This window comes from Thamnophis sirtalis, unplaced genomic scaffold (genome assembly GCF_051295495.1).
Source record: "Thamnophis sirtalis isolate CommonGarterSnake01/CBP01778 unplaced genomic scaffold, rThaSir2_p1.2 scaffold_3, whole genome shotgun sequence".
NCBI classification, from domain to species: Eukaryota; Metazoa; Chordata; class Lepidosauria; order Squamata; family Natricidae; genus Thamnophis; species Thamnophis sirtalis.
Window position 1 is genome coordinate 20,853,472 of NW_028261383.1, and position 15,862 is coordinate 20,869,333.

At 40.5% G+C, this 15,862-nt stretch overlaps 2 protein-coding genes across 2 annotated transcripts in view; both read right to left on the minus strand.

Moving 5' to 3' along the window:
* The window catches only part of LOC148047464 (uncharacterized), a 75,418-nt gene that overhangs the window by 43,583 nt on the left and 15,973 nt on the right, over nt 1-15,862 (minus strand). The window lies entirely within an intron of this gene.
* Nucleotides 247-7,764, minus strand: LOC148047466 (uncharacterized). Its single transcript, XM_087711531.1, has 2 exons — nt 7,476-7,764; nt 247-5,853 (listed from the first exon to the last, which is right to left on the minus strand). The coding sequence occupies exon 2, from the start codon at nt 4,425-4,427 to the stop codon at nt 3,075-3,077; it is 1,353 nt and encodes a 450-aa protein (XP_087567657.1). The 5' UTR covers nt 4,428-5,853; nt 7,476-7,764; the 3' UTR covers nt 247-3,074.

The following is a 15,862-nucleotide window of genomic DNA, read 5'->3' on the forward strand; positions in this document are numbered from 1 at the left end:
GAAGGACCCAAGGCTTGGTGTAGAGGTAAGGTGACCAGATTTTCAGATTGGTAAAGAGGGACACCTTTGACCGGGGGGGGGGGGGGGGGAAAGGCTTGATTAAAAATTTTATACGGAGCAACAAAATTTTTCATATAACGAAAAAATAGTATTGCAATATTTTTTTTATTTCAACATAACTACAATTTGCAAATATAAATTGTAACTGTTGCCAAACATCAAAATTTTGATCACGTGACCATGAGAATGCTGCAACGGTCGCTAAGTGTGAAAATGGTCGCTAAGTGTGAAAAATGGTCATCAGTCACTTTTTACAATGCCATTGTAACTTTGGTCACTAAGCCCATTATACCACCTTTCTTGCCACAGTTCTTAAGTGAATAACTGCAACTGGTATTTTGTATATTGGATAGAATCTTTTTTAAAATAGCGTAAGACAATTTAAAAAAAGAATCCACAGAGAATAAATTGAAGTAAAACATTTCAAACTATTCTTTCTATGCACAATATATTTCAAAGTATTGTGAATAGAATTTTTAAACATGGTTTCACTTCAATTTATTTTGGATAGAATCTTTTTTAAAATAGTCTAAGACAATTTAAAAAAAGAATCCACACAGAATTTTAAAAAATCCTATGCACAATAAATATTATTTTAAAATACATTAAAAAAATAAAAGAAAAAAACCCAGCTCACTTACCAGCAGGCTTGCACTCCAAGTCAACCCAGAATGATGTAGATGTTAATAAAAAGAACTGAGCAAATTGAAATGGTGAAATTAGTCAGGGAAATATTTTTCAAAGAAGCCACCATTTTTTTCCACACGAGCAGCCCTCCAACCTCCGTGCCCCTCCCCTCTGGAAAATTTAGGAAGTAACACTCACGACCTCTCTAGCCACGTATTTCCTGGAGCTCTATGGTACTAGGTCATTTTTTTTCTTATAAAATGAGGTAAAAGGGGTGCGGGGGGGGAGTCCGTTTTTTTGTTTTAAAGTTTTAATATCTTCAATGAAAGTACTGAGACAGAGAGACAGGTTAGACAGAATGTCTTTTGTCTTGCCCCGGTTAGGATTTCTTAAGAAAATCCACTGGGCTTTCAACATGAAGCCAGAAAATCGGGACTTTTTAAAAATGCCCCGGGACACGGGACAAATTGTTATAAAGCGTGACCGTCCCGTTGAAATCGGGACGTCTGGTCACCTTATGTAGAGGAGGCCTGGCCCTGCGTCCCTCCTCCAAGGGTTTCCCCACACCTGAGGTATCCAGTGTTCCACTTCATAACTCGCCCATTCATGTAACTACATCAGTAAGAGCAGGGGGTGGGGTTAATTAAGCAAAGCAGGATCTCAACCGTCACTGGAAGGCCCCATTGCAGTTGTATCTCAAGAACTACTTGTATGCTGGCTAGGGAATTTGGGGCTCAAAATCCAAGGACACCACGGTAGAAGGCTGAAATGTGGAAATTCCATAATCGACGTACAAAAAACACCACCCAAAAGCCTCTTTGCAGTAATTTCACAAAAGGAAATACCCAGAAACATCTGCTGATAAGTAGAAACAGGTAGTTAGCTTTTAACAGCCTACCATTTTCCACCTTACAATGTTAGAATAAACAAAAGTGGAGATATTGGGCAGCCTTGCCTTGTGCCTTGGCAAAAACTCTGGGAAAGAAATAGGAAATTGACATTAGCCACACCATTCAAAGAGAATTTTTATAAAACGTTCTATGGGTGACGTCTCCCCCCCCCGGCAGGATTGGCTAAAATGTTTAGCAACATATTCCCAAAATGTTGGAAATGTAAACAATCACCAGGCACATACTACCACATGTGGTGGACCTGTAAAAAAGCAAGATTTTGGTTATAAATTCAGATGTGGCTAGAAAAATTAGTTGGGCAACGCATAGAATTCAAGAAAGAATTATTTCTATTACGTATTATAACAGAAGGCTATAGCAAAGGTTCAATATACCTAATACTTCACATTCTAAGAGGGGCGAGAATGGTCAATGCACAGCAATGAAAAGGGAAAATAACCCTTCAGAAAAGGAGATAATAAGGATGTTATTAACATGCACAGAAATGGATAGACTAATGTTAGAATTAAAACAAATGAAGGAGAGACAGATTATGACGCATGGAATAGATTTTATCAATGGCTGGAAACACGAGGTGAAAGTCAGAACATGAAAAAATTAGACTAAGTAGACCTGAAATATATCTATATTTATCTATTAGAATGAATTCATTGATCAATAATAATTGTATAAGACTAGCATTGTGTAAGTAGTATATATGTTATTTGTCTTTCATTTTAGTTTCTATGGCAGATGAAACACCAGGACAGTCAAACTGTGTTCGATATACTTATATGTAAATAATAAAATATATTTTAAAAAATAGAAATGAAATTCAAGCCTTCTCTAAGCTCATCAACTTTTGCCTCATGTGTGCAATAAGAGCAGTGCTGGGTTTCAAATTTTTTTAGAACCTCTCCTGTAGGTGTGGCCTGCTTTGTGGGAGTGGCTTGCCAGCCATGTGACCGAGTGGGAGTGGCTCGGCAATCATGTGACTGGGTGGGCGTGGCCAACTTGTAAAATGTGGTGAAACTCACTTTTAACAATGCTCTTGCTAAGCAACCAAAATGTTGGCTCAGAAACTCTGGCATTTGAAGCACGCAAGTCTTAAAGCTGTCAAGTTACAGATCCTTGCACCCCTAACCCTTTAGAAAAATAATCCCAGAGATGTTCAAACTTGACAGCTTTAAGACTTTAAGGTTTAGATAGGATTCTTAGCGGGCGGGCGGGGCAGCCAATCAGTGAGAGACGGGCAGGGCAAGCGTGGTTCAGACGGGCAGGGGGAGGGAGCTGGAACCAGTTCTAAATGGCACGGTAGATTTGTGGAAGCTGTTATATAGAAGAGGTTAGAACTGGCAGGAACTCACCCCTGAATAAGAGGTGATTTACTTCTGAAACACTATAGAAGGAGATTTGAAATTTCTCCCTTGTGTTTAAAGGTACATGTCTTATAATTTTAGGCCTGATATCGAAATCATTCCCACTATCTGGATCCTTTTATAGTTTCTTTCCTGTATGTGTCCTCCGGTGTTTCACAAGCACAGAAGAGTAACTGAAACTTTTCTTACACTCTGGGCATTCATATGGTCTCTCTCCTGTGTGAGTCCTCTGGTGTCTCACCAAGTGTGAATTCTGAATGAAACTTTTCCCACATTCAGGACATTCAAAGGGCTTCTCTCCGGTGTGAGACCTTTGATGTATCACCAGGTTGGAATACTGAATGAAACATTTCCCACAGTCAGGACATTCAAAGGGTTTCTCTCCAGTGTGTGTCCTCTGGTGTATTACTAGACTGGAATTGAGACTGAAACTTTTCCCACAATCGGGACATTCAAAGGGTTTCTCTCCAGTATGAGTCCTCTGGTGTATCACAAGATTAGAATGGTAACTGAAACTTTTCCCACACTCAAGACATTCAAAGGGTTTCTCTCCTGTGTGAGTGCTCTGGTGATTCATCAGGTTGGAATTCTGACTGAAACTTTTCCCACACTGTGGACACTCATATGGTTTCTCTCCTGTGTGAGTCCTCTGGTGTTTCACCAGGTGCGAATTTGAAATGAAACTTCTTCCACAAACTGGACACTCATAAGGTTTCTCTCCTGTGTGAGTCCTCTGGTGGTTCACTAGGTCAGAATTCTTTCTGAAACTTTTCCCACATTCAGGACATTCAAAGGGTTTCTCTCCGGTGTGAATCCTCTGGTGTATCTGTAGTTGAGAATTCTCACTGAAACTTTTCCCACAATCAGGACATTCAAAGGGTTTCTCTCCAGTATGAGTCCTCTGGTGTATCACAAGATTTGAATGGTAACCAAAACTTTTCCCACAATCAAGACATTCAAAGGGTTTCTCTCCTGTGTGAGTCCTCTGGTGGTTCACCAGGTTGGAATTCTGACTGAAACTTTTCCCGCACTGTGGACACTCATATGGTTTCTCTCCAGTATGAGTCCTCTGGTGTCTCACCAGGTGGGAATTTGCAAGGAAACTTTTTCCACAAACAGGACACTCATAAGGTTTCTCTCCTGTGTGAATCCGCTGGTGTATCACCAGGTAGGAATTCTGACTGAAACGTTTCGCACAATCAGGACATTCAAAGGGCTTCTCTCCTGAGTGAGTTCTCTGGTGTCTCACCAAAGTGAAATTGTAACCAAAACGTTTCCCACAATCGGTACATTTAAAGGGTTTGTCTCCTGTGTGAGTTCTCTGGTGTATCACCAGGTGGGAATTTGTAATGAAACTTTTCCCACAAATTGGACACTCACATGGTTTCTCCCTGGTGTGAGTATTCTGATGTATCACCAGATTGCCATGCTTGCGAAAGCATTTACCACATTGAGAGCAGTTGTAGGGCATCTGTCCTCTGTGGATCTTTCTATGAACCACAGAAGAACTATTCTGACAAAAGCTTTTGTCACATTCGCAGCCTTAATATGGCTTTTTTCCTGTCTATCGTCTTATACATAATCAGTTGTGATTTGCAATCTGTGCTTTCCCCACAACAGGCACATCTATGGAGCTTTTGCACCACTGATATTATTGAGGTCAAAAATATGTGTGATCCCGTTTAATTTTGCTTTAATTGCAGCCGTTTTCTTCCTCCTAGTTCGAGGCCTGTATTATTATCTGCCTGTGATGACTCCTTCAGATGCTTTCCCAGATCACTCTGCAGATGTCCGTTCAGAGGAAGATGAACCACTTCTGGGCACATCTGGAGGGGAGTTGATCAATGGCTCCAGTCAGTTGTCTGACAAGGATTTGGCTGAAGCACAGCTGCAGCAGGAGTCCTGAAGCTTTGCTTGAGGAAAAGCATGCAGCTGCAGCCAGTCAGTGAGGAAGAACTCCCTTCTGCCCCTAATCCAAGGCAGAGAAAAGGCAGGAACAGAGGTCAGACAGATTACTCGCGAGGGGAAAGCCTCGCCCTTCTTTAAGGGCTGCAACGGAAGCTGGCTAATTAGCACAGCACAAAGAGAGAACCGATGCTGGGGACGTCCTCATTTCCTAGCTGTGTGTTTTATGGTTGGTGTGACTCTTGCCTCACTTTACATTGACACCATGCCTTCATTTGTTCGTGCCTTGTGAACTCTGGACATTTCTTGCCTCGTGAATCCTCTTGTATTGTGGATTTAGTTTTGCCTGGTAGGTTTATTTTGATGAGGAAACGTCCAGGTGCCTTGTGTACTCTTTGGCCGTTGCACTGTAGACTAGCATTGGTCTGTTTGTTGCTGGACTTAATTGGGACTGTTCTGGGGTTTTGGTGAAGGGAGTTGCTGGGGATTATTAAAAAACCCACGAAACCAGAGTTACGTGTCTGTACGTGAGCGGCACAGCATACTATGTGACTACCCAATTCCTGGGCGATCAATATTTCTGAGGAAGTCAAAAATATGGATGATCCTTTGGTTAGTGATGCTTTGATTTAGTGGCGATTTTCTTCCTCCCAGAGCGAGGCCTGCATTATTCTCTGTCCTATATCACTATCCAATTGATCCTTTCCTCCCCACTGACTTCCAGGTATTTCCCTCTTGTTTTGAATGGAAAAATAATCTCCCTTGATCTTTCATGTAATGTATCCTTGAATTCCACACACACTACTTTGTCCAGCTCAAAATCTCTTCTTGATTTTCTCTTTTTTCTCTATCACCTGCTCGGGAAAGAGAAGAATTGTGTGGTTTTTTAAGGAAATGGAAAAAACTTTGATTTCTGGCTTGATTTGCTTTCTTTTTCAATGTTGCTTGTTATTCTCAGTCATCCGGAGTGCTGTTATAGCCATCCTCTTTGTCTATAAGTTTCAAAGAAAATGTAACTTTATAAACGGTTGCAAAATGTGTGAAAAAAGAAAAAGTATGAATGAAAAGTAAAAATTCCACAATGCTAGAATAACCTCTTACATTAATTATGATTCATTTGACTACCAACATCAAATACACATTCAGTCATTAAATTCACTTGTTGACTTGGGTCAGTCACAAATTCTGAGCCCTGTAAAGGGTTATCATCAAATACGGTCAGGTGAAAAAGAAGGAACACCCTTTTTGAGTTCTATGATTTTACATATCATCACATAGGAAAAATCACCTGGTCCTTAGCAGTTCTTAAAAATGGGTAAATGTAACCTCAAATGAACAACAAATTACACCTGTCATCTTTTTTGTTTACAAAAAGAAAGCCAAAATGGAGAAGAGAAAAAAACGTGAAAAACTAAGGACACTCTTATTGCTTCCATAGGTATGAAAAGGCGAAGTAGCAGCCAAATTCTGCTAATCAAGTGCTCTTGATAAATTATCATCAGCAAGTGTGACTACATCTATAAAAGCCAAAGTTGTAGGAGTTTTCTGGTTGACTATAAACTCTTCTCTATACTACAGTATTCTAGAGCCAAATGTGAGGCCATCTGTCCAACAGCTAAAGAACAACTAAAGCTTGGCCAACATCGGGTTATGCAACAGGACAATGATTGCAAGCTTACCAGCAAATCCACAAAAGTCCAGACCTCAATCTGATTGAAATGCTGTAGTGGGATCTCAAGAGATCTGGGCATAAACAAATGCCCACAAACCTCAATGAACTGAAGCGATGTTGTAAAGGGTGGGCCAAAATCCCTCCACAACAATGCAAGAAACTGATGAAGTCATACAGAAAACTTGAAGTTACTGCTGCTAAAGGTGAGAATAGAATAGAATAGAACAGAATAGGAGTTGGAAGGGACCTTGGAGGTCTTCAACTGAAACGCCCCTGTTTAGGTAGGAAACCTTAGACCACATCAGAAAGTGTTAGGTTTTCACCCATGGTTTCTCTATTTTGTCTTTTCTTTTGTAGAATAAATGGTGACATGATGTAATATGCCATATGTTCATCTGAGGTTGTATTTACCCATTTTTAAGAATTGCTAAGGACCGGATGATTTTTATTGTATTTTTGTATGTAAAACCATATATCTCAAAGAGGGTGGACTTTTGTATTTCACATGACTACATATCTGGAAGTGCTGTGGATATTTTAGAATATCTATAATTGTATAATTATAGATAATTATATATCTATAAGCATACAGAGGGGAAATCTACAGCTGTACACAGATCTACAAAGGTATATATGTGGAAAAATCCATGTTTTTAGCCTGAAAAATGTCCCAAGATGGTTTAAGTCAAACCTTCTGAGCTAACTTTAGAGATGTGGGGGCTTTAACTAATGAAATGATGCCTAAAACCCCTGCACGATTTGAAGCACCAGTTATACCCATGGAAGTCCTCAGCTCCAAATAAGGGCAGAAAATACTGTCCTACTGTCCACAATCCCTCTGGTGACATCCCCATTCAAGTAGTCCTCACGCTTGGGACTGGCATTTGTGTCACTAAGCAGCCTGATCAGGAAGCATGATGTCACCTGACAGTCCCAACTTACATCTGTCCCTTTGCAGTTGTTAGGCGAATCTCTGTGGGTTGATAAAGGCAATTTCACATGGCTACGACTTCTTTCCAGTATCCCCCACTGACTTTGCCTATGAGAAACTAGATGGGAGGGTCACAAATGGGGATCATGATGGTGGGATGCTGCGACCATCATAAATGTTCACGGGTTGACAGCACCCGAAGCAAACAGGCCAAATTGCTCCCGGACTCTCTTCCGACTTGTCTTCAACTCACCTTCCAGCTGATGTCTCCTTGGAAGAGCACAAATAACACTCTGCACGCCACCTTCCTCCCATGAGTGATCCGGAAGAGGAAGATCCTTTGCGCGTCTCCTCGCTCACCCTCCCCATCTTGTCTAGCAACACAGTACTCGATGGTTTCAGTTTTAGCTCCGACAGATGCCGCTCTTGTGTTGGCTTTCTAAATGCGGATGCTGCCTATCTGGCCACCTTCTCGTCCTCGGAGGTCGAAAAACAGGCTTGTCCTGTCTCTGCCTCAGGCATCTGCCAGATGTTTCCACTGATTACATGCAATGTGAAACTATTTAGCACGTGAAGTTTCGCTACGTGCGGAGTCTTAAAGGATCCTGAAGTTCGGACAGAATTACGGAATGAGAGTTGGAAGGACCACCTCTCCAAGCAGGAGACCCGATACCGTTCTGGACAAACGGCTGTGCAGTCTCCTCTTTAGAAAATCCCATTGTTGGAGCTCCCACAATTCCTGGAGGCAAAGCTGTTCCACTGATTGATTGGATTCACCCACAGGGACTCTCTCAATTCTAGGAAGGATTTTTTAAAAATATATATAATTCTCCGTTACTTTTTGTCCTACTTTCAGGCACTTTGGGGAATAGGTCGACCCCTCTTTTCTGTGTCAGACCCTCAGTTAGTGAAACACTTCTATCTCTTAGCCGTTCTCTGCATTGAATTACACATACCCAGGTCAGGGGTGGGTTGCTGCTGGCATTACTGCCGTTTCAGAGTGCGCACAATTTTTATTATTACAGTATTAATAAACTTATACGCTCAAGCACAGTTTGAGCCAACTGTGTCTTGCCTTGCCATAATGATCACAGCAACCCTGACAATACTCATTTTTTCCTTGTAAAAAGTTATTGATGGTTCTTACACAATGTGTTTTTAAAAATGAACCATTTCCCACTGTATATTGCTTTCCTCACATTGCCGCCACCAGGGAGATGCCACAAATATGCCAGGATCTTAGTCTTGCTATCATCAAGAGCACTTGCTAATAAAGCTGGAAACCCTGTGATCAAAACCAAGATCCCTTTTCTCCTCAACTCAATAGTGAGGTCATCTCCATCAGATTGATCTGCAAGGTGAAACAGCCTTTACATGTGAAATTTTACATTGCTTTTTTACCTAAGCCTTGGGCCTACTAACCGCACACCTTTCACCCCTCCCACCTGTTGAAGATCTCCTGGAGGCTGCCAACATTTTCAGTGCACCCACAATTCCTTAATGTGGTCTAAAGCGTTAAGGTACAAAAAAAGCAGTTTCTCCTGAGCAAAGAAATGTCCTTCTGGGACTTCAAGTGGGGAAAAACTAGCCGAGGTGGCGCAGCGGTTAGAGTGCAGCACTGCAGGCTACTTCAGCTGACTGCAGTTCTGCAGTTCAAATCTCACCGGCTCAAGTTTGATTCAGCCTTCCATCCTTCCTAGGTGGGTAAAATGAGGACCCGGATTGTTGGGGGCAATATGCTGACTCTGTAAACCGCTTAGAGAGGGCTGAAAGCCCTATGAAGCGGTATATAAGTCTAACTGCTATTGCTATTGCTAAAAAGACACTGGAGAAATGGAGGCTGCTTGGAAAGATGGTTTATTGGTGGACAGGGCAACATGGCTTGAGCCCTGAATAGAAAAGGTGATCACATGCTTTAATATTGGTGGAGAAGAAGAGAAGGGCTGAAGAAGGGGCTTGCTAGGCTTTTTATACCCTGTTTAGTCCCACCTCTCTGTTTCCTGTTACTGTGTAAGAAATGTATTCTGATTGATTGTCAGACACCCATGGGACCATGCAGGAGCTATTCTCTAGGCTGTGTTTTGAATCCAGGTATGAATGAGTTCTCAGATGCCATGTGGCCAGTTGAGTAAAGGGCCAATATTATCATGCTTTCCTGCTGTAGCTGCTGGTGAAGTCTTTATTATGTAAAGTGACTAGCCTGGCCTTCTCAATGGCCCATTGACAAAGTGGGGATGGACAGGAAACTACAGGCAACTATTCTCTCTCTTAAAACATGTTTCTTTCTTTTCACATCCAGAGAAATATTCTGCCTTTTCAATATTTCCTAGGATATCTAATTTTCTGGGAGTGGGCTGGATGATAATTTCCCACACTCCCTTGTCCTGCATGATTATACAATAAAATAGCAGAGTTCGAAGGCACCTTGGAGGTCTTCTCTTCTAGTCCAACCCCCTGCCTAGGCAGGAAACTTTATACCGTTTCAGCCAAATGGCTACCCAACATCTTCTTAAAGACTTCCAGTGTTGGGGCACTCACAACTTCTGGAGGCAAGCTGTTCCACTGATTTATTGTTCTAACTGTCAGGAAATTTTTCCTGAGTTCTAAGTTGCTTCTCTCCTTGATTAGTTTCCACCCATTGCTTCTTGTTCTACCCTCAGGTGCCTTGGAGAATAGTTTGACTCCCTCTTCTTTGTGGCAACCCCTGAGATATTGGAACACTGCTATCATGTCCCCCCTAGTCCTTCTATTAAACTAGACATATCCTGTTCCTGCAACCGTTCTTCATATGTTTTAGTCTCTAGTCCCCTAATCACCTTTGTTGCTCTTCTCTGTAGCTCTTCTCTTTGTTGCTCGACTCTTGTAGAGTCTCCACATCTTTTCTACATCGTGGTGACCGAAACTGAATGCAGTATTCCAAGTGTGGCCCTCCCAATGCATTATAAAGTACTATTAACACTTCACGTGATCTTGGTTCTATCCCTCTGTTTATGTAGCCTAGAACTGTGTTGGCTTTTTTGACAGCTGCCAAAAAAATCAGTGAGCGATGGGCGGGGCAAGCATGGTGCAGGGGGAGGCAGCTGGAACCGGTTCTAAATGGCACGGTAGATTTGTGGAACCTGTTCTATAGAAGAGGTTAGAACTGGCAGGAACCCACCCCTGAATAAGAGGTGATTTACTTCTGAAACCCTATAGATGGACATTTGAAGTTTCTCCCTTGTGTATAAAGGTATAAAGGCCTGATATGGAAATCATTCCTGCAATCTGGATCCTTTCATAGTTTCTCTCCTGTATGTGTCCTCCGGTGTTTCACAAGCACAGAAGAGTAACTGAAACTTTTCTTACACTCTGGACATTCATAAGGTTTCTCTCCTGTGTGAGTCCTCTGGTGTTTCACCAGGTCGGAATTCTGACTGAAACTTTTCCCACACTGTGCACACTCATATGGTTTCTCTCCTGTGTGAATCCTCTGGTGTCTCACCAGGTGGGAATTTGCAATGAATCTTTTTCCACAAACTGTACACTCACATGGTTTCTCCCTGGTGTGACTGCTCTTATATATCACCAGATTGCCATGCTTGCGAAAGCATTTACCACATTGAGAGCAGTAGTAGGGCATCTGTCCTCTATGGGTCTTTCTATGAACCACAAGAGAACTATTCTGACAAAAGCTTTTGTCACATTTGTAGCATTAATATGGCTTTTTTCCAGTGTGGATCGTCTTATGCATAATCAGTTGTGATTTGCAATCTGTGCTTTCCCCACAACAGGGACATCTATGGAGCTTTTCCACCACGGATATTATTGAGGTGTGATCCCCTGTTTAGTTTTGCTTTGATGACAGCTACTGTTTTCTTACTCCCAGTTCAAGGCCTGTATTACTGTCTGCCTGTGATGACTCCTTCAGATGCTTTCCCAGATCACTCTTCAGATGTCAGTTCAGAGGAAGATGAATCACCTCCTGGCACATCTGGAGGGGAGTTGATCAATGGCTCCAGTCAGTTGTCTGACAAGGATTTGGCTGAAGCACAGCTGCAGCAGGAGTCCTGAGGCTTTGCTTGGGGAAAGCATGCAGCTGCAGCCAGTCAGTGAGGAGGAAGAGGAACTGCCTTTTGCCCCTAATCAGTGGGAAATGGAAAATACTTTGATTTCTGGCTTGATTGGCTTTCCTTTTCAATGTTGCTTGTTATTCTCAGTCATCCGGAGTGCTGTTATAGCCATCCTCTTTGTCTATAAGTTTAATTAAAAAATGTAATTTTATAAACAGTTGCAAAACGTGTGAAAAAAGAAAAAGTATGAATGAAAAGCAAAAATGCCACAATGGTAGAATAACCTCTGACATTCATTATGATTCATTTGACTACCAAGATCCAAATTCAAATATTCATTCAATCATTAAATTCACTTGTTGACTTGGGTCAGTCACAAATTCTGAGCCCTGAAAAGGGTTATCATCAAATACAGTCAGGTGAAAAAGAAGGAACACCCTCTTCGAGTTCTATGATTTTACATATCATCACATACTAAAAATCATCTGGTCCTTAGCAGTTTGTCAGGGTTTCAAATAACATCCAAAATTAAATCAGAGTCCATGGCAAAGTATTGCTCAAAGTTCCGATTTACTAAGAGATGTGTTGGCACATCTGGGAAGACATAAATCTCAGCTTCCTGGGTTTTCCGCACCCAGTTGAAAATTCATGATTTTTTTTAAAAATTTTATTTCCATTCCATTCTATACAATCACATGTTTACTGTGCATAACCGGGGCATATAACATTGAATAGTAAACACAGCCCTCACTTATATAGAAATTGCCCTCTACAATACAAGCCCAATATACCTCCTTGGCCCACCATACACCCTCTTTCAACCCCCTCCAATTTTCATTCTTCCTTCTTACATACCCCTCTACTACCTACTTTCCCCCCCTCTATCACTCCCTCTCTTAATCCATTCCCTCCCTTCCTTCTCTTCCTCCTCTCTCTCAACCTCTCCACTCTCCTTCTTCTTTCACTCAACTCCTCCCTTCGGTGTACTTCTATTACCTTCCAATATATTCAGCTTGTTCTATTTTAACACTAACATTAAAAAGCCACAGTATACAAGTGGAATCATGTACTTTAGAATTTAACACATATTGTATTTCCCCCCTCCCCCCAGAACCCCCCCTCCCTTCCCTCCCCCCGACTTCCCAGGGCCCGTACACGGTATAGCATTTTAACAATCACAGTCTAAAATATCTCAACATTGAGCTCAGCTTCTTACTGTTACCCAAATTTTAAACAGTTTAAGTTATTACTAATGTTAAACATAAACTATCTGGAGTTTCTTAGTCCCATAATGAGCAGTTTACATTGTTCGTATACATTAAACTCAGCTTCTCACCATTACACAAATTTAAACAGTTTGCTTTGTTCTGTCTATTTCCAAACCCATTAATTTTGTTCCCTTTGCGCCTCCTTCCTCTATAACACAATTTAGATACATTTCGAATTTTTCTTTTGATTTCCTCTTCCAACTTTTTTTTGCCTTTATTTATATCTCTATATATGTGTGTGTATATATATATATATATGTATGTATGTATGTATGTATGTATGTATGTATGTATGTATGTATATATATATATATATATATATATATATATATATATATATATATATATATATATATATATATATATATATATATATATATATATATATATATTTGTTTTCTGAGGTTTTCGCGGGTGTTAGTATGTAGGTCTCTAGTTGTTCGGGGTTTTCTCCTGCGTAGAATTGGAGATGTCTTGGTGACGTTTCGACGAAGTCACATTCGTCATCTTCAGGCTGCTGCTGACTACTTCAGGTTTGGTGTTCCTACTCCTGGAAACACCAAACATGAAGTAGTCAGCAGCAGCCTGAAGATGACGAATGTGACTTCGTTGAAACGTCGCCAAGACATCTCCAATTCTACGCGGGAGAAAACCCGAACAACTATATATATATATATATATATATATATATATATATATATATATATATATATATATATATATATATATATATATATATATATATATATATATATATATTAGTGTCACAACCCCTGGTAAACCCCAATTATGGGAGGAAGCTAACTGCCTCCAACATCTGTCAATCGGCTCGTCACAAGAGTCCATCACGACAGAAACCCAATATTTTTACTGTTGCCTTTAATTGGGGCTTACCAGGGGTTGTGACACTAATATATACCTTCTTCCCTGGCTTCAGCTGATAAGGAAGGGACCTGTGGCTTGATGGCTAAGACGTTTGCCTAAGATGCAATACAGCACAGGTTCGAATCCCAGTAAGAGTATGGCTAGCTGATGAGAGCTAAATAGCTTGAAATAGATCTATACTAGTCTCTCTTTATTTATTTATCAGCACAAAAAGAAACACACACACACACACACACACATATATATATATATATACACACACACACACACATACACACCTTCACACACATATATATGTATATATATATATACGTACATATATATACATATATATTTTTATATTCATTATTACTCCTCTCATATATGCTTTTCTTGGGTCTCCTAGAAATTCCCTAAATATGCCCTTATTCATATTCCGAACATGACATTCAAATAGCAATTTTTACAATCATTAATATACTTTTCATATCAAAATAGCTCCCATTCGACCTCCAAGATCTTCTTACCTACACTACCCTTCCCAATTCCATCCAAACTGGGCCATGATCCAAAAGAACCCCCACCACAATCTCCGTCCTCTTCGCCCCAGAAAATAAATCATCAGTAATTTATATAAAAGTTCATAATTATCCATCAAGTCAATATCTTTTCTTCAGTATGCAACTATGTCATTTTTCTTTTGCATGACAGAAGTCACAAAGTATTGACCATGTTCGAGATTGAGGCTGTTTGAAATAGCAAAATATTTTCTTTCTCTTTTATAAAAAGTTCGGACATAACTCCTTAATCAATGGCCAATAACTATTAAAGTTGTTGCAGTCTGCCTTATTTCCCCATTCGTCTGGTAGTCGTACCGCTAGGTCCTTGTTCTCTGATCCCTTGCCCTACCGGGAAGGAAAGATGATGCTTTCTATCTTCTGGTTGTATAATTTGTTGTTTATCTTGTCCTTCTCGTTGTCTTTCTCCGGATCCAGATGATTCAGAATGTCCCACCTTCAGGGTCTTATAATAGAAATCTCGGGCTTCCCATACAGAGTTGAGACGATATTTTTGCTCACCAAGTGTAATTATAATACCAAATGGCACATCCCATCTATACTGTATCTGACAGTTTCTGAGTTCTTCCACTAGAAAAGCGTAATCTCTCCTGGCTCTTAACATTTGGGGTGGTATTTCTTTGAAGACAATCAAATCCTGTCCGCCAATTTGTAGCTTGGTATTATAAGACTTTTGTAGTATCCGATTTCTAGACTCTCTTGTAGCAAAATATATGATTACATCTCGAGGGAGCTGTCTCTGTTTTGCCGTCCAAGAATTATGGCGGTAAATTTTTTCAATCTGCCAATCAAAGTTGATTCCCGGTCTTCCCACCAGATGACTGAAGGCCTCTGAGAAAATCTGTTTCAGGTCCTCCTGTTCCCTTTCACGCAGTCCCGATTCTTAATGCAAGCTCCATCTTTTTATAATTTATCATAACGACTTGTTTTTCTGTATATTCAACTTTTTGTTGCATCACTTCGATTTTGGATGTCAAGTTGGTATTGGCTTCCTCCAGAAGCTCTAACTTATCTTCCATTCCAGCTTTTTCAACTTTTTGTTGCATCACTTCGATTTTGGATGTCAAGTTGGTATTGGCTTCTTCCAGAAGCTCTAGCTTATCTTCCATTCCAGCTTTTTCAATTTTTTGTTGCATCACTTCGATTTTGGATGTCAAGTTGGTATTGGCTTCCTCCAGAAGCTCTAGCTTATCTTCCATTCCAGCAACATACTCTGTCACTACAGTTACAAGTCCAATCATGTCTTCCTTTGTATTAGCAATCCTAGTATCAAACTTGTCACAAAAGTCTGTAATAAGTTGCTTTATCTCCTCTCTGAATTCTCTAAGTGTCTCAAAAAGAAATTCTTTCGTTAGCAAATCTCCAGTAGGGGGCGTAGAAGGTAAAGGCTGCGACTTCATGCCAAATGCATGAGGTGTATTGCTAAAAGGACGTCTCCCCGACTTTGATTTTGGTGCCATTATTTCAAACAATTAGTCAAGAATTACTCGAACTCTGCTGGCCCGTTATGTAACTTGCAAGAGAAGAAAGTGTTGAGTCCCCCCTTTATTTGTTCATAGAGGTTTTTCAAAAGATTTCAAAAAAGAGCGTTGTAACAAAGCACGTCTCAAAAAAATTAGCATTGTAGTGTAACAGTTCA